The 21,008-nt window shown below is 47.8% G+C and overlaps 8 protein-coding genes across 8 annotated transcripts; 5 read left to right on the top strand and 3 right to left on the bottom strand.

Annotated features, from left to right (window-relative positions):
• Positions 1-243: 243 nt before the first annotated feature.
• On the top strand, positions 244-2,413 carry I302_101981 (uncharacterized protein; the record flags this gene model as incomplete). Its single annotated transcript, XM_019187361.1, has 12 exons — positions 244-487; positions 536-594; positions 654-665; positions 719-764; positions 818-929; positions 980-1,100; positions 1,238-1,634; positions 1,692-1,796; positions 1,869-1,879; positions 1,930-1,979; positions 2,049-2,195; positions 2,305-2,413. 12 exons carry the CDS (start codon positions 244-246, stop codon positions 2,411-2,413), a joined length of 1,413 nt encoding a protein of 470 aa, XP_019050239.1.
• Positions 2,414-3,048: 635 nt separating this feature from the next.
• Positions 3,049-4,452, top strand: I302_101982 (uncharacterized protein; the record flags this gene model as incomplete). The annotated part of the gene is made up of 1 exon (XM_019187362.1): positions 3,049-4,452. The coding sequence occupies one exon, from the start codon at positions 3,049-3,051 to the stop codon at positions 4,450-4,452; it is 1,404 nt and encodes a 467-aa protein (XP_019050240.1).
• A 2,117-nt stretch (positions 4,453-6,569) lies between these two features.
• I302_101983 (uncharacterized protein) lies at positions 6,570-8,767 on the top strand (the record flags this gene model as incomplete). Its single annotated transcript, XM_019187363.1, has 3 exons — positions 6,570-7,406; positions 7,468-7,574; positions 7,636-8,767. 3 exons carry the CDS (start codon positions 6,570-6,572, stop codon positions 8,765-8,767), a joined length of 2,076 nt encoding a protein of 691 aa, XP_019050241.1.
• A 371-nt stretch (positions 8,768-9,138) lies between these two features.
• I302_101984 (uncharacterized protein) lies at positions 9,139-9,975 on the bottom strand (the record flags this gene model as incomplete). Its single annotated transcript, XM_019187364.1, has 1 exon — positions 9,139-9,975. One exon carries the CDS (start codon positions 9,973-9,975, stop codon positions 9,139-9,141), a length of 837 nt encoding a protein of 278 aa, XP_019050242.1.
• A 1,189-nt stretch (positions 9,976-11,164) lies between these two features.
• I302_101985 (methylthioribulose-1-phosphate dehydratase) lies at positions 11,165-12,444 on the bottom strand (the record flags this gene model as incomplete). The annotated part of the gene is made up of 9 exons (XM_019187365.1): positions 11,165-11,271; positions 11,336-11,399; positions 11,494-11,672; positions 11,754-11,847; positions 11,915-12,053; positions 12,115-12,133; positions 12,199-12,228; positions 12,282-12,321; positions 12,382-12,444. The coding sequence occupies 9 exons, from the start codon at positions 12,442-12,444 to the stop codon at positions 11,165-11,167; spliced, it is 735 nt and encodes a 244-aa protein (XP_019050243.1).
• Positions 12,445-12,882: 438 nt separating this feature from the next.
• I302_101986 (uncharacterized protein) lies at positions 12,883-13,735 on the top strand (the record flags this gene model as incomplete). Its single annotated transcript, XM_019187366.1, has 4 exons — positions 12,883-12,964; positions 13,036-13,200; positions 13,265-13,598; positions 13,672-13,735. 4 exons carry the CDS (start codon positions 12,883-12,885, stop codon positions 13,733-13,735), a joined length of 645 nt encoding a protein of 214 aa, XP_019050244.1.
• A 713-nt stretch (positions 13,736-14,448) lies between these two features.
• Positions 14,449-18,701, top strand: I302_101987 (uncharacterized protein; the record flags this gene model as incomplete). Its single annotated transcript, XM_019187367.1, has 8 exons — positions 14,449-14,542; positions 14,638-15,207; positions 15,330-16,042; positions 16,097-16,343; positions 16,401-16,671; positions 16,739-16,956; positions 17,015-17,532; positions 17,604-18,701. 8 exons carry the CDS (start codon positions 14,449-14,451, stop codon positions 18,699-18,701), a joined length of 3,729 nt encoding a protein of 1,242 aa, XP_019050245.1.
• A 401-nt stretch (positions 18,702-19,102) lies between these two features.
• Positions 19,103-20,447, bottom strand: I302_101988 (uncharacterized protein; the record flags this gene model as incomplete). The annotated part of the gene is made up of 3 exons (XM_019187368.1): positions 19,103-19,920; positions 19,996-20,180; positions 20,260-20,447. The coding sequence occupies 3 exons, from the start codon at positions 20,445-20,447 to the stop codon at positions 19,103-19,105; spliced, it is 1,191 nt and encodes a 396-aa protein (XP_019050246.1).
• Positions 20,448-21,008: the final 561 nt, after the last annotated feature.

Consider the following 21,008-nt stretch of genomic DNA (forward strand, 5'->3'; position numbering starts at 1 on the left):
GGGGTTCGAGGAATCGATTCGTTGATATCGATGGTTGATCAGTGATTGAGATGGGATGAAGAATGACACGTCGTGGTGATGACAACAACAACATTGGGAATGAGATTGATCCACCTCCACTTCGGCTGCTCTCGTTAAAAGTCCCCTATAAACAAGGAATTGTCCTGTTCCGTTGCCTTTGTCATCGCAATATCGTACATAGCTCATCGCTGGCTTCCTCGCTTCTTACTTGTCTCGCTCGAGATGGGTCTGAAAGACTACATACCCCATCTTCCACTCAGATTCTGGGATCGAATACGATTCCCCAACAAGTTTACACGAGATCTTGCCTGGGGTCTTATAATTGGTGTCACCCTCTCCCTATCGTCGACGTCGTTCGCTATACTGTTCCAAGACTGGAGGAGGAAGAGAGCCATAGCGAGAATACCGCCTAGACCGATAGAAATCAGGAGTGATGAGATTGTCGACGGAGTCATGGGGTTGATAGGTGCGTGTGTCGCGTTTAGAATGGGGTAGGACTGAAGCTGGGAATTAGGAAATACACCTCTGATACGGATCAACTCGCTGAGCGATGCTCTCGGAGTGGAGATACTGGTAAGCATGGTCTTTCCTACGGTATCATATGTAGCTGATCCTGATCTCTCCCATAACAGGGTAAAGCCGAGGTTTGTCAATCATGTCTCGTCGAGCCGGGCTCCAAGCTGATTTCATTTTACAGTTTTTGAATCCAGGAGGATCAGTGAAGGACAGAGTAGCGTTGAAAAGTGAGCTCTGGCTCATTACAAAACAATGGCAGGTCCTCGCTGATGATCAACAGTCATCGAGGATGCCGAGGCGCAGGGATTGCTCCACCCTCACACGGGGTCTGTCTTGTTTGAGGGAACGGTAGGCAGCACAGGAATCTCTTTGGCCACGGTTGGTAAAGCCAAGTGAGTGGCTGAAACGTTGTTCTCCGACCTTATCTGACACATGCACGCAGAGGCTATGAATGCTGTATCATTATGCCTGACGATGTGGCCATCGAGAAAGTACAGGTATTAGAAAAATTGGGAGCAAAGGTAGAGAGGGTCAGACCGGCCAGTATCGTCGATGAGAAGCAGGTCAGTAGCCTATGATCACCGTTGCCGCGAAAACCCTATAGCTGATAAATTCATGGACCTTACAGTTTGTTGTAAGTCGAGAATGTTTGGGTCATGTACTACCCGCTGCTGTGCTGAAACAGTAATCTATCTAACAGAATCTAGCACGTAAAAGAGCACTAGAATTCGGCCAAACCCCCCTCATCGACCCACCAAAATCGAATCCGGAGGTAGTTCTCTCAACCAAAGCCGACTCCTCTGAAGTAGGGCACGAAGTGAATTCATCGGAATCACTCGTACCTACAATAACATTACCTGAATTGCTCAAACCCGCGTTAGAGACTAAACCTAGAGGATTTTTTGCCGATCAATTTGAGAATGAGTCTAATTTCTACGCTCACTACAAGGGGACCGGACCAGAGATATTGAGGCAGACAAGTGGGAATCTAGATGCTTTCGTCAGTGGGGCCGGGACTGGTGGGACTGTTGCCGGAACGGGGATGTTCTTGAAGAAGGCTTTGCCGGAGCTGAAGATTGTACTGTCAGATCCCGAAGGTGAGTTATCAGTCGTGGGTATTGGCAAGATGATGCTGAATGGTGTGATACGCTCAGGTTCTGGTCTGTACAACAAGGTCAAGTTCAACGTGATGTTCGATCACAAAGAACGAGAGGGAAAGAAGAGAAGGCATCAGGTAGACACTGTGGTGGAAGGTATTGGTGAGTCAGGCTCTCCATGATTTGATATACTCCAGTGGAATTTTATTTGACACTGGTTCATTGTTCGTTTAGGCATCAACAGGGTAAGTCCAAAGCGAGTAGCACGGGAGTTCTGGTACTGACTCGAACGCAGATAACGCAAAACTTTTCGTTGGGACTGAACGTCATTGACGATGCTTATCGGTATGCTTTAATGTCTCGCTTCCCTTGCTCATGCGATTTTTGCCGCTCACCAAGCTGTGAATGCCACAGGATAACGGACGAAGAAGCAGTCGCAATGTCACGGTATCTCGTAGCGCACGATGGGCTATATCTCGGTTCATCTAGCGCCTGTAATCTCGTGGCTTGCGTGAGACTGGCGAAAACCTTAGGTAAAGGCAGTAGGATAGCGACGATATTGTACGTGAGACTTTCTATCTCTGTGCCTCCTCCATCTGCCTTAAATATTCCCCTTGGAACACAATTGAATTTATACTGAAACCATAATGGCGCCTCCTATCACTCGCAGATGTGATTCCGGATCAAGACATCAAAGTAAATTCTGGTCGGACGATTATCTAAGGGAAAACGATATCATCATAGATCCAAGTATAATTGATCGTCTGTTAGAGTCATAACTGTAAATGCATCATGGGTCTCACAATACTGGCAAAAAGGAGCGGTTGCTGTGCACTCACTCACGGTGTCATCTGGCAAAGGCAACTCCGCTTGTGATCGATATCCTACTCGGACCTCGAATATGATGCGGGACAGGAAGGACTCGAAAACGTTTCGATTCGAACTCCCCATCACTACGTCATAGTATCGCTTCATTCCTGTGAAATCAGTCGGTCTTGCGACTCGACTCGACTTTAACTGGAGTGTAAGTCTCTGTGACGTCTACCTCCGTCCGAGCTCAAAACAAACGCCGCGACACAGCTTTTTCCGCTGTTCTGCTTTTGGCCGTTGAGTCTTTGAACAACGAAGTCCGACATGTGCGTCGATAGCGTCGATCCATTGTCTTTTGGTGGTGTTTCGTCGAAGTATCACCTTTCATACGCTTCTGATCGCGTAGCCAAAATTCAGAGGACAAGGCGATATCCTTTCTTGCTGTGTCTTCTACTTCTCCCTGAGGTGAGTAGATCTCTCAGGCTGGATGCGAAGCTATAAAAGAGGCTCGAAAAGGTTTCAACTCTTGTTGCCGCTTTGTTCATCTTGTTCAAAAAAAACAAAAATTTTCATATATAATCTACTCATATCACACTATTCCATCATGGACTCAAAGGGCGGTTCATCCGACCAATCTGATACAGAAGTCACTGATCCTACTCTCGAAAGTCGCCACAGACCCCGACCTCAACGGACCCGTGCAGGAACCAGCTCATCAGCCACTGACGATCCTCCTCGATCGCCTGTCGTTGAGGACAGGCACTATTTAGACATTTACGATGAGTATACACACAGAGAGACTGGCCCTTCCCGACGACGCTTCAGACCCTTCGAAGACTGGGCTCCTCAATTGGAAACATTGACGGATCACCACCGCTATGCTGATTTCAGCTGGGAACCATGGGGTCAGTATCCGAACCATCTAGCCCCAGGACTCCCTCAAGATTCCTACTCGACCCATGCTGGATATCACAGCGGTGTCACGACTCCGTTGCATAGCGCACAATTTTATCAAGGGTCATTCAACGATCCTCTTTGGGGAAACGAGTTACGCCTTCATAAGACGGGTATGGGCAGTTCCCTCCGCCCTGATGTAGTCTATTCCGGGGGAATCACCACCACTCCATCGAGTTCACCCGCTCATTCGCCCCGAGCATCGCCAAGGCCGCAGAGAGCCTACGAACCGACATTGCCCACGATGCCCCCGATCAGGAACATTGGTTGTCCCAGGCGACCTCCGGGGGTGTTCTCTGGATCCCCTAGACAAGAGGCACCAGAATCACATGCGGCAAGAGCTGAGACATATGCAGATCGCGATACTTTTGAAAGTGACTCGGACTATCCCTCCTTCACTGGTCACACTCCAAGACACAACAGAACACCGTCAATTCGCCTAGACAGGCCTCATGTATCACGTCATCGTCGAGAGGGCAATGTAAGGAGGAGTAAGACTACGTATGTAGTGCCCGGCGGTGACGAGTCACTTCCCATGAACGGATTTCAAATTAAGATACAACGTCGAGCAGAAGGCGATACAATCAATTGCCAATCTAACGAAGGACGCACGATCTCCGGATGGCAAATTAAAACAGATGCAAATGGGGATACAATTGTGTCGGCGACATTTAGGAAACGGCCAACGACTAGCCCTTCTGGATCTACGAGAGCCCCTTCGTCACCTGTAAGACAAGCCTCGAACAATGATTCTATCGTAAGTGGATCAATCATCAATGCAACCTCTTCGTCATCGGACCACTCTGCAAGATCTTTCGGCAAATCACCATCTCCAGAGTCTCGGACGACTGGAGATATCTACCGAGGTGGTCAAACACGAAGACGACGAGTTCCGTCGAGGCAACCACGTGCTTCCTCGCCCCATGCTGAAGACTCTGAAAATCCAGATTGGGATCGATCAAGCTCCGTGGCTGCACAGAAGAGCTCGGACGAGTTGAGCTCAGATAATACTTCGTTTGCTGCAGATGAAGCAGCATTCAGGGGGACCAGGTAGCTCTGCGAAATAAGTCGACCATCGTGGACGTCGTATCATGAGGATTTGACTGAACAACAAGAAGATGAGTTTTTTAAAACTGGTTCTAGTTTTGTCTATCGCAGAGACTTCGACATGATTTCATATTCTTGCATGAATCTTCGTTCGCAATGAATGTTTCAAAACAAACAGCTCTTCCCTCCTCCTAACATGTTTGAGCTGGCACAAAAAAATCAAACTACGGTACTCGGGATTCCCGACTGGTCCCCCACATTGGTGCTGACCGAGCGAGATCCAGCTTGAGCTGCGCAGAGCTGACGGGATGCGGCGCTTTCTAGATTCTATGACCGTAGATGAAAGTTTTTGTTCATCCGTGACTCTAGGCACATCATGTGGATCCTTCATGTCCATAGCTTTGGTAGACTGCATTTCTGTGCTGAGTGCAGGCGAGATAGCGACCGCCCCTATCATACTCCCCAACCGCACTGATCCGATTGCCGCTTGAGAGAACTGCACGTTGCCCTTGTCAACCAATCAGCACAACACCACCAGAGCGGAGTATGCTCTTCGACGGATCTAAGTTCAGATCTATATACGCCACGAAAGGTATAGACGCCTCCTGGTTTGTGGGGTAGCCTTTGCATACCGGTTGCATCGGCGAACATTTCCGAGAGATAGATCTGGTCAGTCCTCTGCACCACATCTGCCCATTGAGTAGTATTATAACATGAGGACTTGCGATAACCAGTGGTATTTCCGTGTACAACCGTCTACCGTCGGTAAGGTCTGGAGACGATCTCGTCATTCGAACATCTAACTGGTTGAGGGAGAGTAAACAAAAGATTTGCAAATATCTTGAACCGCCACATTGAATCTTGGAATAATAGGAATTACCGAAAACAGGTGAAAAGGCTGAAAACAGGCGTCGATCATTAAGAATCAATTTTAAATCTCGAAAATCTGAAAGGCGGAAGATCTGCATTCGACCATTGAAAAGAACTTGTTCCTGAAAATCATCCAACAGAGTCAGGGGGAGGAGGGAGAGGGAGAAGCACTCAAGTTGTGTTCATCATGTCTGTTTATACATGGACGATGTAGGATGCAGGGGTTACGTCGAAAGAGGGAAAAAAGGTGTGTAACCTTGTCAAACTTGTTCGACCGTTTCTCTCTTCTCCTGCGCTCCTCTCTCATCTATATCACAAGCCCCAATTAGATAATTAACGTCATTGGGATTACTTGTCCATAGGTTGACAAGTTCCGGTAAATTGGATTCTCGGTTCATGCACAAGGTTGGAAACATCCCTTAGCTCACCTCAGCCTTGAGCTTGGTGTAGCGGTTGAGATTTGATGATACTCTGGACCAATGCTGTAGTTGACACATGCCTGTCATCGTGCTCGTAACTCGTTGATCTCTCCATCCCGTTCCCCAAACACCTTAACACCATCAGATATATCGTTGCCACCATCAAGTGAACACACAGCCAAGAACAAGCCAAGTCAGAGGTGACAAACCCCCAATCAACGTTAGATCTCGCTTTACCCTATAGCGACGACCTTCACCTTCGCGCGTCCATACTTTCTTGCATCCTGCGACTTTCGATTGAGCATCACTTCTATTTTCACTATTGGTTTATTTGATTATATCGGTGTACAAGCGGTGTCAACACAGAGTACACCATCTCAACAGGAAGCGTCAGCCATCATACTGCAATAGTCAACAATCCTCGACCATCAGATCAACATAATTACAATCCATCATCACAATCTTCAACATCCTTTTACGGCGCAATCAATCATCAACCTTCGACCAGCGCTCACGTGAAACACCAAGAAAAGAGGCTTTAGCATACGGTAGAACCAAAGTACTTGGATGAATTGCGTTTTCATTCCAACGGACGTCAGTGAAGTCCTTTGACCAGCAAGGTGAAGAAGTGTTGGGAAACCAGTGGGGAAGTACGTGTATTCGCAACATCAGTCAATCTGTCTGTGCATCGGAAAGTGATCACCATCTACTCCGAGAACGCACCATATGAAAAGAAATTCGAATCAACGGCTACAATTTTATACGTCTAAACAAATCTACCTCAAGACATCGACGCATATGGACTGTATATAGCCAGTCATAATACACACACAAAATGAAAGAATCAAGGTCGACTGAGCGGGCCGCATCGGTCTCATCAGCATTCTCAATGTCCACTTCGCCTCTCTCGCGGTTCACATCTTCGACAACCCAGCCCGCTTTAGATGAACTGAAGTTATCCAACATCCTCAACGGCGAGACATGTCCTCCAATATCTTTCATTGACTTTGCGACCTTTATAGCCAACAAGGAATTCACCACGGAGAACCTCCTGTTTATACTCTGGTACAGAAGCTATAAAGCAAGATTCGATAAGCTGGAATCAAAGGAAAAAGAAAGCATTCCGATACCTAGTACGAGGCTGGGGGATAGATTCGATCCTTATGGATATTTAGATCGACCGGTGGATGAACCAAATTCCAATTCCAAGCCGAAGACGGAAGATCAAGAGACGCCAGTGGTATTTAGTGAACCATTCAGAAGTAGGAGCGCGTCATCTTCGAACAAACAGGTCCAAATTGCTGGCGCACAGCACAATTGTCCTCACTCGCCTGCGACGTGTTTTTGTATAGAAAATCGAGCGCCCACCTGTCGAAGGACAAGCAGATTACTATCCATCACCCATTCCTTACTCGGCTCGAGACGTCCTTCCTCCGCATCTCACCCTCACGAGGTGAACACTCTACGACCCATTCTACATCAAAAGCCTTATCCACCTCTACCACCTGCCGGGACGGTCTTTGCAGAACCACCACAACAACCGATGAGAGAAGAAGCGCAGAGGGCTTTCGCGACGTTTCTGAGGAAAGGAGGAAGTAGGGAGTTGAGTATAAGTGACGAGTTGAGGGAATATACAAAGCTATGTTTGGCCAAGAGTACAGCTCCGGAAGTGGTGAGTAAGCGTTCCCACTAAATGCAATCAATCTCTTCTGACCCTCGTTTTCATTGCACAGTTCTTGCCTCTGTATGAAGAGATATACCATACTGTGGAAACGCAGAGTCTGCCCCACTTTCTTCAACACGCAACGAGTAACATCAATCGCCCGAAACAAGTTTTTTGGTGAGTCTACCGATTTACCGTATCTCAAAAAGCCTTGACTCTAACCTTCTTGCAACTTCAGGTACATGGTCGGAGCAGCAGATGTCGGCATCGGAGCAGTGATATACCTACTTCTCACGTTACTGCTACCCGCCCACCCCTTCGGTCATCGAGCATGGCGGTTATTCTCCATCATCTTTGTATCTTTCGGTGCTATGCAGGCGTACTCTGCCTACCGAGGGTTCTGCTCTCAAGTATGGGGGAGATCGCATCGACAAGTCAGACCTTGGGAAATGGATGATCTGGACGACGAGGAGACTTTGGTGGAGGGCAACCCAGGGCGTAATGAGACGGAACTAAAGGAAGAATCGTACATGGCTGAACCGGTCCCATCTATCAATCGGAAGGAAATACATATCAGTCTGCCTGACGAGGTTCGACCATTGGCAGATCTGGGTGGTGTGGCCAGTATACCGTCGGAAGAAGGCGAAGAAGGATTAGCCAAACAAGATCATTCACCGGCATTGTCAAAATCGGATTCGATCACCGTTGCTTTGCCCGTGCTCGAAGCTACAGTGCACAAGGAAATGACGCAAGTCGAGAAACGACAATTAGAAATCCGGCGATCGACCGTCAAAGTGCCCAATGCGTCCGAGGCATTCCCCATATCAGATGATCTCTCCGTAGGATTCATCCCTTCCACGGCATACAAGAGTAGTACTCTCGATTCCAACAGGCGGAGAAAGGAGATATCACCGTTTGCGAACGATGAGCCTACCTTGCCATCGTCCGCCTCTTCAGTCAGAGGATCAATAACCAATAACTCAAATGGGATCCCATTAACACGGACGAAATCTCGCTTGCACTCAATAACGAGTCAACGCGCCAACAAGGAAATCTCCAACATCCTTTTAAAGTTGAGGCGATCAACAACGATTTCACCAGAGGATGAATATCTAGATCCGTTAGCTTCGACCACTTCGTCTTCTCTCGGTGCAAAATCGAAATCCAAGAAGTTATCGCGAAAAGAAAGACAACTGGAAAAGGAGAAGAAGAAACCCAAGATATTCGGTCCGGAGAAACTGGTCGAGGATCCTCGTATCAAGCGGGTTTACAGCGAGATCAAACGGGACATATTGATTGTTGGTAGTCTTGTGGCGGCTGTCTGGATTGTACTGTGTTTGGCTGTTCCTTGCGCTGGGTTGGCTTCCTGATTATTGTCGCGTATGTTGTTGGGGGAATTGCGCCTTCATCGTACTTGTAATATATTATCAATCCGTTTCATCTTTTCCCCACCTCATAGACATCCATCTTTCATCATCATCATTCATCATCGAGCTTGCAAGGGATTATGGAATCACGCATATACATGCTTAGGGTGTACGTACGGAAGGATTGGGATCTTGGATTGAGCCTCAAGCAATGTAAAATGTATGTTTAAAAGGACTACAGGCTGTCTATCAGACATCCCACCGTGCCTCCACGAGTCTCGTTCATCATATCACAGAGGTAGCAGACTCGGATTGATCACATCGAAATATCGTATGTCACCCAGCAGAGAGACTGCTCATCTCAAATACACCGCTCACTCGTCGTGCAGGCCCACATAACTTGAGTCCCTTCTCAACCAACCGCCACTGCCCAATCCCTGCACGACCATTGGTCCACTAACCTCCCTTCCGACTTTACTTTCCCCATCGACCTGCCCTTCATCCGCCTCTTCCTCGTGCAACGCCGAAAGGTCCTTTGCGCTGATTAGTTGTCTCCTGAATCTCTGTTGGTCTCCACTTCTGATCGGACTCGGGCTGATGGTCGCTCTCCTCAGAGGGGGTGAAATGGAATTGTGCTGTATCGGTGGAACACTGACGGAGTCGTTTTGGGAGACTGTCGAACAGGAGAATGATCTTCTGCGGTTGTGGTTGTGATTTGGTCTCGGTCTGGGACCGTACCAGCTTGCTACCACTTCGCTATTCCACCATTCATCTTCCAACCTTGCGACTTCTCGAATCAGCTCGTCCAACGAGGGCAGCGGTTCTGCGTGACCCTCTTCCAAGTCGTCATCACTGGTTCCATTCCCTCGAATATGATCGTCTCGATGCCTTGCGATACACGTTAATAGCCTTTCGACCCTCGTCCTGAACACCTCTAGAGATGTCAGGTATAGGTTGGAAGAGTGATTCAAGTCTGAATACCCATGAATTATCGTTATGATGCACTTCAACAAACCTTGAAGCCGTTCAGTCGAATTATCAAGTTCGATCCGCTCAACCTCGTTTCTCAGAGGTGACGAGGGGGCAGTCGGATTAGCAGCTGAAGTAGAAAAGGCAGCTGTTGAAGCTGAGACAGGAGATCCGATCCTTGCTTGATCTCGAGAGTAATTCTTTGGCGATAGGGACGATGAAGATGGGGTGAGGGTGAACATTATGTTCGTTCTGGTGAGGATAGCACAACACGTCAGTAGGAGCTTCCATATGTACATACAATTAAGGCTAATCCCTCAGGGATCGGGCTGATACAGTATAGGAACAAAGAATGAACAGATCGCATCATGATTAGGCAAATCGAAGATTGAGAACAAAATTGAAGGGGCATAGCAGGAGGTCAATCAAAACGGGCTTCTTCAGGAGAAAAGAATGAAGAACCAGAACCAGATATTCGGGCGACACACTTCTCAAATCCGATGAAACAGGAGAACCTGATCACATAGATGAGAGACTTACCAAGCACAGGTACAAAGACGTGAGAAGATCTATCGAGTTGTGGTATAATACCTGAAATCACTATCCAATAAGCTCCTGAGCATTGACACGTATAGGAAGTGGGCGAGAGGGTTACTTGAATAACTCATATCTTTCTTCTTCCACAACGAGTGTGAGCCAGGTGAAAGCGACAGCCTATTTATACCATTTCTGCGACCCTCATGTCGGAGGTACAGTACTGTGCGGTCGGAAGCATGTCATCTCGCATCACTGTGCAAGCTCTTTTCAGCGTATCAACCTTTGTCGTAGTTACGGTCATAAAGGATTATTACTAGAAAACCAAATGTAGGCGAAACATACGTTATAAGCCAAGACTTGTTCAGTATTCATGTCGAGATTTTTATTAGTGATCTAGCAAAGAGGCGATGTCGCAATCCATCTCATCAGATATGCTTATGCTCAATGTTGAGAAAGGAAGGTTGAAAGGATCGATCGACAACGTTTCTTATTCAACGCGTACTCATATTTGGTTTTGTCCATGGTGAGATCAATTGGTATACTCCCACTTGGTTATTTGGTATTCCGTATTTACGTGGACGAGTGATCCTTTGTGCGGCTGCACACTGATGCAAGATTGGAAAATCCTCAGTGATTCCAGGTCGGATGATTCGCTGTAGAAGACCTGCTGTGATATACGAAGGCATCTTCAGGGATAGGGTGTAAGCGAGAATGACCCGTGATATGCGTTGATTATAACGAGATTGAGTAGCAGCAGCGGGTCGAAGTGTATTCAGTCATCGGCCAATCCCCCTCGTTCAGGTCTATCTCGAAGTTGGGCACCGTGTCAGTTTACCAATGTCATTATCCTGTATACGCATCCACCTTCGATCCATGCGATTGCTTTGGACTAAATTAATTATCCCCCACCAGAGGTAATTTGGCTAAAAGCATCTTCACGGCAATTTCGAACAGATAATCTAGACATTCGGATTGGGTTTTGGCTTGTTCCCAGGTATTACCTGGATCGTCATACAGGTTGATCAGCCCTTGCCCATCCTCTCCATGTACCAAGGCTTGACTTACCCCAGACGTAAACACCATGTCTCCTCACTAAGATCGCAGGAGCATCGGGGTATTCTTCCATGGCCTGCACAAATGAATTATCATCGTCAGCATTTCAACAACATTCGCATCAGTGATTCCCCGACCGCTTCCACGATGAACGGGTACAGTCAACTCACAGCAGCCATACTCTCGGTCAAATCCTCTTCAACAGCAGTATTATCGATAATTGGAATCTCCAGCGTATTGAAGAAACTGAGTGTTTTGCCTACACCGCCAATCCGGACACCCTTGATCATCTCCTGGTGGGATATCTTGAAACTCTGGGCATCACGGGGGTGTAGGAGGGTCAACATGACTAACAGGGCACGCATAATCAACACCGTCAGCCCTAGTGATCGGCCTTTTCTGGTATTTGTATGTGAGACGGTGGACTCACCAGCATGTTGAGAATGCGTGTGTATACATGCACCTGCTTGTCTCATGGTGAAGGCATTCCAGAACAGTGGGGTGCATTGTGACTCGCTCAAGCCCTGTTGACGACATCGAGATTGTAAGTGGGATATGCTTGATTACAACGAAATTGATCTGACGGCTCACCTTCTTACTTGGTATCCTCAGGAAATCTCGTTTGGAGCCAGGTTTAGGGACAGACGATTGAGCAAAGGGCAGGACGAAGATGTGTTCAGGCTTGATTCGTTCCTTCTGAACACCAGAGGGAGCAAGATATACGTGTTCACTAGGGCCAGCCTACATGTCAGCTTTATACTGGTATTGTTTTGTAGTGAGGACCCGCTCACCCTTGTCGGATCGAGATACCTGAGAGATGTTGTCAGATCTATCGTAAGCATGATGTCCTCAAAATATGAGGTCGGTCCACCCACCTCCTCCTGTACCAGTAACCCATCCGAGTTCTGTCATCCCCCTGTCAGCATTGTCCACCTCTGTTCAGACTGCCATTACATACTGTAGAAGTCTCGACACAACTCGGAAATCAAATTAGCGGGCTACATTCCCAACACCATCAGCGGACCGTTGCTTGTCGTGAAGATGTCGTTCCAACTCACATGCTCGGGATCATCGCTGATCACCAACGCTTCTGCCTCTTCGTGAGTAAGCTTGCTTGGCATCTTGCTGGTCTAATGGGCAGGTGAAGCAGTAAGTAGAGAAAGAAGAAAAAGTTGAAAGATGTTGAAAGTGGAGGGCAATGTTTTTGCACGTTTGATTTACGTTGAACGACGGATTGATGCGAGATGTTGCAATCTTATGTGGAATGACAAATATATAACTCCATGAGATCTCATTTTCTTATCTCTCAGATACATTAATATTGCTCAAATCATACCCCATGTATCATCTCCTGAGGGGTCTTCACGAATATTTGACCAGGAAAGATGAATATTCGGTAGTGATTATTGGTTTGGACAATGTGAGTGTCCAGTGATGCGCTATGACGCGTAGATGTTGATTCTTGAATTCACTTGTGCAGGCTGGTAAGACCGTGAGTGACATCGAATATCGTGACAGTGGAATATGCAAAGAAGAAAACTGAGGAGGACGTACAGACCATGCTGGAGAAGATAAAGACAATGTATAACCCTACGCCAGGAATGCCTCCCGAGAAGATTGGTCCAACAGTTGGTCAAAACAGTGAGCGGATCTGCCTGCTTTGTAGTCTCAACGATGAAGCATCAACGCTGATACTTAATTCCCTGCAATAGTTGGCAAGATCACCTTACCTTCAACCGAACTACGATTCTACGATCTAGGTGGGCAGAGGGATATAAGGTCGATATGGCCAAAATATTATGACGAATGTCATGCCGTCGTGTTCGTAGTGGACGCATGCGATCAAGCTAGACTGACTGAGAACTGGGAGGTGTTCGGTATGTGAAGCATCCCCATACTATCTCTTTCTTGAGCTGACTTGTGGGTATCGGCGGTACATAGATGAAGTACTCAATTCCCCTCGATTGTTGAATCTCCCATTACTCCTCCTCGCCAACAAACAGGACAGTCCGACGTCACTCTCCGTCGCTGAGATCAGAGAATCTTTCGATGCTTGGCAAAGGGCGCGCTCAAACCGAGATACAGAAGAAGAGGGTAAATCGAAGGACAAGGGCAAAGGAAAGGCTAAAGAACCTACACACGCTGAAGAAGCAAGCGTAGGTGGGCCGAGTGCAAGTGCTACACCGCAGATGGAGACCAAGGAGTGGGATGATGGTGGTGCGAAAGACGAGAGAATGGCCAGTCTGGATGTCATGGGTGTCTCTGCTTTGGAAGGGTGAGCAAATTGTCTCTCGCAGGACTTCATCCTCGTTCTTCGCAGAAGACATAATGCTGAACTGTCATCTCAGAACGGGTGTTAGAGACGCGGTCAACTGGTTGTATATACGTGTACAGAATGCTCGCAAGATGTGAGCTTTCTTCAGATCGGTCATCACGCCGAGGTATGGCTAATCTCGTCAACTTGATTAGTGAAACTCCCTCATAGGCGGCCCATCTTTGGCATTCTTCAATATACCCGGCATATAAATTATATCGCTTGATACTGGGCTACCATCTCCTCAACCTACAAGAGGTTGACGTCCTTTCACAATCACCCGTCTCGACATCAACGAACCCGTCGAAATAGACCGAGGTAGATAGACCTTTTTCATTAGAGGTGTATATACAGTCTTATTGTATCGTGTATGTACGCATATATCCATTCTGCCTGCCTGCATGCCTGTGCATAAGTCAGTCAGCTATACGATACCAGATGCTTCAGGTTGTATGCATACTGTATGTGAGTGGGCCTCACTCATGCGGATGTACGGTGCGATACTGGTACCTATACTGGGAAACGTGGTGAGATCGTGGTATCGTGTGTGTGTGCGCGGTTGGGTGGGTAGACGGCATATAAATAATGAAGCGCGGTTCACTTTGGACCAACATTTCATCATTCGTCATTCATCACTCCCATCCATTCATCACGTATATACCACTCAGTCATCATCAATAATCTACCCTCCTGAGCTGAGCCTATCGATCCGTTCGCGTTAAGAAGGAGAACTTGCCGGCAATACAACATCGAAGCTCATTTCACCAAACACGGCTCCAGAGAACACGACCGCTTTGATGGTTAAACCGATATGATCCCCTCTCCCAGACGGTCGGTATCTCAACCTGCTATTCAGTCCAATACCACTAACTGGCCAGATGTGGAGGACGATGATGGCTGGCAGGGTGAGTAGAATTCTCCCCCATCAGACACATCGCCCTGCCTCTGCATACTCCGGATAAGCACTTCGCATACTAACTTTGGTTGATCTGGATTCCAGATATGCCTGTCGTCCGAAGCGACTCCAATCCATTTGGACTAGATGACGAGGATGTCAAGCGATATCACTACAAAGCTCCCACAAGGCTAGACCCCTCTTCAGCTGCCGGCCCATCTTCCAACCCAGCAGGTAACGCTACAGGCTCACACCTGGAATTGGAAGGCGACACTTTCGCAGGAGACTCGTGGAGGGAGAAGATTGTTGAAGACGAATCTGACTATACTAGATTGAGGTTGAACGAAGATGAGGAATCCGAGGAAGTGGCTATGCGTACCAAGTACCTGTTCGACGAGGATAAAGCCATGACCCCCCTAAGTCAGATGCAAGCTACCAAGAATTTGTTGACGGAAGGACAGAGAATCGCATATGTTGGATTGTGTCAGCTGATAGCGAAGCGGATGTTGAGGGATATGGGAAGAGGATGGGAAGGCCATAAATTGTTGAGTGGGAAGACCAAGCTAGGTCTGAAAGGGAAGAATAAAAATGATTTACCGGTGGTGGAAAGTGGGAATATATGGATGTTGAAGATTATGGCGAGGCTGTATCAGCATATGGAGTTGACCAGGGATGGTGAGTTTACATGGACCTATCATCGTGTCCAGTCCTGTACACCCCCAGAAAATCTCGCCTCTATGCCCATTCTACCTTCTACCTTCGGAGGCCCAAGCTAATACCAACCCAACGTAACATAGAACAACGAATGATAGAATCCCTTGCAGAACACGGAGTAGACCCGTCCGACCTAGTCCCAGCGCTCATGACTACACATACCGTTGCGAATCCAGATTTCGATCCCAAAGCGAAAGCAAAAGCAGATCTTGAAGCTATAGCAGAGGCCGAGGAAGCGGAAGCGGAGCGAGACGGAGAAGCGGAGAAAGAAAGATTAGCAGCAAGGAGCCGGGAAGAGATTGATGATGAAGAAAACCCTCCCCCGCCATATCGACCGAGAGAAGAATCTCCACTGCCCAAGCATACTACCAATCCATTTGGTGAAGACGAAGATGACGAGGAGACCAGCGCACCGAAATCCAAGTCTCCCGAACCGGAGATCAAACTGAAACCTGCTCCGATAAAATTACCTTCGCTGGATTACGACGAAGACGATGGTGATATCACTTCGATGCTGTCTTCTCCACCTTCACATTCGCCCCAACCACCGGTTTCTCCACAAAGACCTTCCTTGTCACCTGATGATCCGGAGAAAGATCACAAGATGACGCCAAGAGTCAAGTTTGCAGAAACACCCGAGGTCGTAGAAGACAATGTAGAAAAGAATGGTCAGATACAGGAAGAAGGAGATACCGAGGAGGAGAAAGCACCTGCTCCGTTGCCCTCTTTACCTGGTGTTTCGACGTCTTTGTCCAATACAGACGAGAAAGTCACGTTGGATATACGTTGGACCGTGGTGAGTGCGATCATCGTCTGGCTCGGTAACGGACTGGGGCTAATCGTTTCATAGCTATGTGATCTGTTCCTGGTTTTGATAGCAGATTCAGTGTACGATGCAAGATCAAGAGCTTTCCTCGAGCACGTGTCAACTGCACTCGGATTCGAATGGCTAGATTTGGTCCGCTTTGAGAATCGAGTGACGGATGCGCTAGAGATACAGGAGGGTACGGAGAAGACGGCTCAGGATGGTATAATAGAAGGAAGGAAGAAAGCTGCCAAGACCAAGAGATATGCTTTGATGGGTTTAGCTGCAGTTGGTAGGTCATCTCACGTTGATATGTTCGGAGAATGAGAATGCTGACTCGCATACAAAGGCGGTGGACTGGTCATCGGTCTCTCTGCAGGTCTAGCAGCTCCCCTGATCGGGGCAGGTCTAGGTGCAGCTCTGGGAACGGTCGGTATCACCGGGACAGGTACTTTCTTAGCTGGTGCCGGAGGTGTGGCCATGATTACGACTGGTGGTGTCTTGACTGGAGCGAATATCGCTGGTCAGGGTATGGCTAGAAGGACGAGAGAGGTGAGGACGTTCGAGTTGAAGCCGTTGCACAACAATAAGAGGGTCAGCTGCTATATCACCATGGGAGGGTGAGTCTAGGCTGCTCGTTCACGATCCCCATAGCGCTTACCAGCGGCTTATATCCGCCCTGACTAGTTTCATGGCAAGCAAGTTTGACGATGTCAGGTTGCCTTTCTCCACCCTCGATCCCATAGTAGGAGACGTTTATTCTATCCTATGGGAACCCGAAATGATGGAAGAAATGGGAAGTGCCATGAAGATCCTCACTGGTGAAATCTTGACGCAAGTGGGACAACAAGTGTTATCGGCTACCATTATGACTGCTTTGATGAGTGCTTTGCAGTGGCCTATCAGTGGGTCCATTTGCTCCTGATCGACAAATTTGTCCTTATGAGCTGATCACCCATTCAGTCCTGACCAAACTGGGTTATCTCATCGACAACCCTTGGTCAAACGCCTTGGATCGAGCACGAGCAGCGGGATTAGTGTTGGCAGACACGATCTTAAATCGACATGCCGGTGTTCGACCAATCTCTCTGATAGGCTTCTCGCTAGGCGCTCGAGCGATATTCTACGCCCTGATAGAATTAGCAAGAGTTAAAGCATACGGGTTGGTTCAAGATGTCTTCATATTCGGTACGACGGTCACCGCATCTCGGAATACATGGCTTGATGTGCGTTCTGTGGTCGCTGGAAGATTCGTCAACGGTTATGCTACAAACGATTGGATGTTGGGTTACCTATTCAGAGCAACTTCCGGTGGATTAAACACTGTTGCCGGCCTTCGACCAGTAGAGACCGTTGCTGGGTTGGAGAACGTCGATGTCACCGAGATCATCACTGGTCATATGAGTTATAGGAGTTGCATGCCCCAGTTGTTGGCCAAGGTCGGATTCCCGGTCACGGCAGAATACTTTGATGAGCCCGAGGTGAGTCGGTCGCTTCGCCCACTGATGCGGAATCCCAGGGATGCATAGCTGAATGAACCCAATCTACACAGGACCCAAACGTCGACATGAGCGTGCAAGAGAGAATCATCATCAATGAAGCTGAAGAAGAAGCGAAACAAAATCGAAAGAAGATTCTGGGTATCTTCCCTGTGAGAAACAACTCTGGTCGAGGGTCCGGATCTGGATCCGGCTCGAATACCCCCAACGTGGAGAAAGACACCATACCAACTCCTGGTCCTGGGGGTGGGTATGAATACGAAGATGACGATGATCTGCCGCCAAGGGAAGAAGCGGATCTGGGCGAAATACCAGGATCTGCCGATGGATCTAAAGGTACTTCTTTAGAGAATCAACAAGAACGGGAGGAAAGCAAAAAGTTGATGCGGGAAGAAGAAGAGAGAAAAGCAAACGCTTTGAAAGAGGAGCAAGAAGCCGTGAAATCGATCTCGAAAACCGCTGGATTCGACTTCAAGGCCATCTCACAGGCTCTAGGTAAAGATATCGACGTCGAGAACCTGAAACAACCTGAACCTACGAGAATCAACGCTGCGCAAGCCATGTTACCAAGCGAAGCTCGGGCGCCATTAGAAAGGAGCGGATCTGCCCCGCCGCCTATCGTTCATGATGTTACCTCGGAGGATACCACCTGGTCCTCGTCGTCGCATAAAATACCGCCGACTTCGACGTTCCCTAAGAGTGATGATGGTGATGGTGAAGGAGATATCACAACCAGCATGGCCAGAGGCCTGTCTTTATCGGAATTACCAAGTTGGGAGCGACCACAGATCTCATCCACGACTGCATTACCTCTTGACGATAAAACCCCATCACCATCCGCCCAATCGGGTCTGTTCAAATCACCCGTCTTCTCGTGGAACGCGTGGAACTCCACATCGGGTAACGTCCCATCTGCGAATGATATTCTCAAAGATACGCCCAAACCCGTTAGATCCGCTCCGCCTGCTCGACCTCACCCCAAGGCATTTATGGATATGAACCCCTTCATGGCTGCCAGCGAGGGATGGGGAGGGACCACATCGTCTACTCCTATACCTGGTGGATTGGGATTAGGTAAATTCGATGAAGACTCTGAGAAAGAAAGGAAGAGGATCAAGGACGAGGAAGAAGCCGAGACTAATCCTTGGTAATCCCGGTACTTGACGTTATATTCATGTATAATACTCTTTTGATTTAGCATTTCTATGTACGATACGATTGGGTTCTGATTATTGGCTCGGACGAATCATGCATGGTTTCCCTTTTTACACCAGCTTTATTGGCGGTGCCCAGGAATAACACTGATTGGTCATGAGATGCTTTCATCACTGTTCATCAATCGGGCAATACGGGTCATACTACAAGCATACAGACGATAATTTAGGAGCCACTGTATATCGTACATAGAAATCCCAAGAAGACATACAGAGGCGAGTAATTACAATTGACAAGAGACGAGATAGCAAAACTCCTTTTCCTATCCCAATGCACATTTAATATCTGTTCGCAATACCCCGTCCATCTCACGCTGAACTTTTCTTGATACCGTGCATCACTCCACTTTACAATGCGGATCTAACCACACCCCGCCATACGGCCCCAGATGATCCATCAACGAAGTTTTACCCAACTTGACTCCCTCCGAACACTCTTCACGCCCTACCGGCGACTTACACCAATACACTACACGCGGGTCAGGCCCAATCCAAAATTCATTATTCGAGTGATGCTCTAAACCCAAATGTCGTTCTGGGAGATGCGCGATGGTATCGAAATATGAGATTATCCTATTAAACCTCAGCGACGGGTGATTCCTTTTTCCATGATGTTGGGTGAATTGATCGACAAGATGGGCGAAGTGGGTATTCCCTATTCGTGGCATGCCTAGAAGATTCGCTGTGATTTCTATACTATCCTTCGAGGGCGAGGGTCGTTCCAACTGAAGAGCCAATGACACCATTAAACCTACTACGCTACCTAGCCCGTGTCCTATAATCTCGATGCGCCGGATTGGAGCCTGTCGTACGGCTGGAAGAGGCTGAGTAAGGGCTGTAACATACTCTTTGATTATGTCTTTATGAACCGATGAAGTGATTGTCAAGGGAGGGTTCTCGATCAGTTCCAATAGTGCTAACATTGCTGAATTCCCGTGTGATTGGATGGCATCAACGTAGACATGATGTATTTTTGGTTTTTCCTCCACGGAGGATGGCGATAGATGTTCGAAGGGAAACAGGAGATTTTGGAACGGGACGAGTGTCTGGTTGTCTGGAGGTGAGGAGGCTAGTAGTTCGAGGAGATCGTCGGTGGATGGGAGGGAGGATAGAGCCAGTGTGAGGGTCTGAGTGGAAGGGGTATGGGAGATGTACCCTACATCACATGATACACCGGTCAGTCATGCGGATAGGCAAAGCTTTCCCGGTCTGGTGGCAAAAGAACATTTACATTTCATATCGCCGCCTGTCGACTGATCATCAATGTACTCTGGATCCTCGCTCGAAACGATGATACTACTTTCCTCCATGTGTGGGTGTTGGGATTCACGATGCCGTCGAGAATTGCGCAGTTGACTGATGAAGGAGTTGGGAGGGTGAGGCTGTAGCTTGTTCTGCTTGGGACAATACGCAGAACTATATGGATGATTACTCAATATCAGCTTCAACTTTCTCACCCATTGATCACTAATAGATTCCACTACAAGGCACCCACTTGATCGCTATGGCCATTCTGCCAATTTCCAGCATGTCATCATGTGATAGCTGAGTTTTGCCTCTCGGTAGGCTACCAAGTGAATTGTGATTCGCGGTGAGGATGGATATCGAAGGTCGAGTTGTGGACGGTCGAGCACCACCGAAAGGAAGGAGCGAGGCTAGGATGATAGGTATCGTTACGCGCATGATGGTGATCGCCTTGACGATATTGGTGTGCTGGAGGACTTGAAGTCCAGTGGTCGACTCGAGAGCGTCCTGGAGATGTCTTGAAGATCGATTTGATAGGTACAGGAGGTGATGTATATTATGAAGGAAGCTGTTTTGAAAAGCTTCTGACACGGAAGGATCTTCGCTCTCGTCACTTCGCAGGAAAGGCATGCGCTGTATCGTCTTGTCAAAGGACCCATCATGCGGTATGTCAGGTCGAGCTGATCCCATTCACTTTCCATGTCTCAGTCGATTCATATCGCACTACTCTTACTATCATTAGCATTCAGTTGGTTCCGGGCAAAAACAAATAACGATCCCAAACCATTCATACGAGTAGATAAAGATGGTGATCTTCATCGTACCTGGATCTGATGAGTGGTAGTCTCCACGTAAAGGTACAACGACATGGCTTGTATTGTATACACTTGAGACTGATCATCGGATAGGGATGTAATGTAAATTGTGCTGATCAGTAGTGTATTGGATAAGTTTGTATGAGGGAGAAACGAAATTGCAAGATTTTTGTCTATTCATAGT

This window comes from Kwoniella bestiolae, chromosome 1 (genome assembly GCF_000512585.2).
Source record: "Kwoniella bestiolae CBS 10118 chromosome 1, complete sequence".
Lineage (NCBI taxonomy): Eukaryota > Fungi > Basidiomycota > Tremellomycetes > Tremellales > Cryptococcaceae > Kwoniella > Kwoniella bestiolae.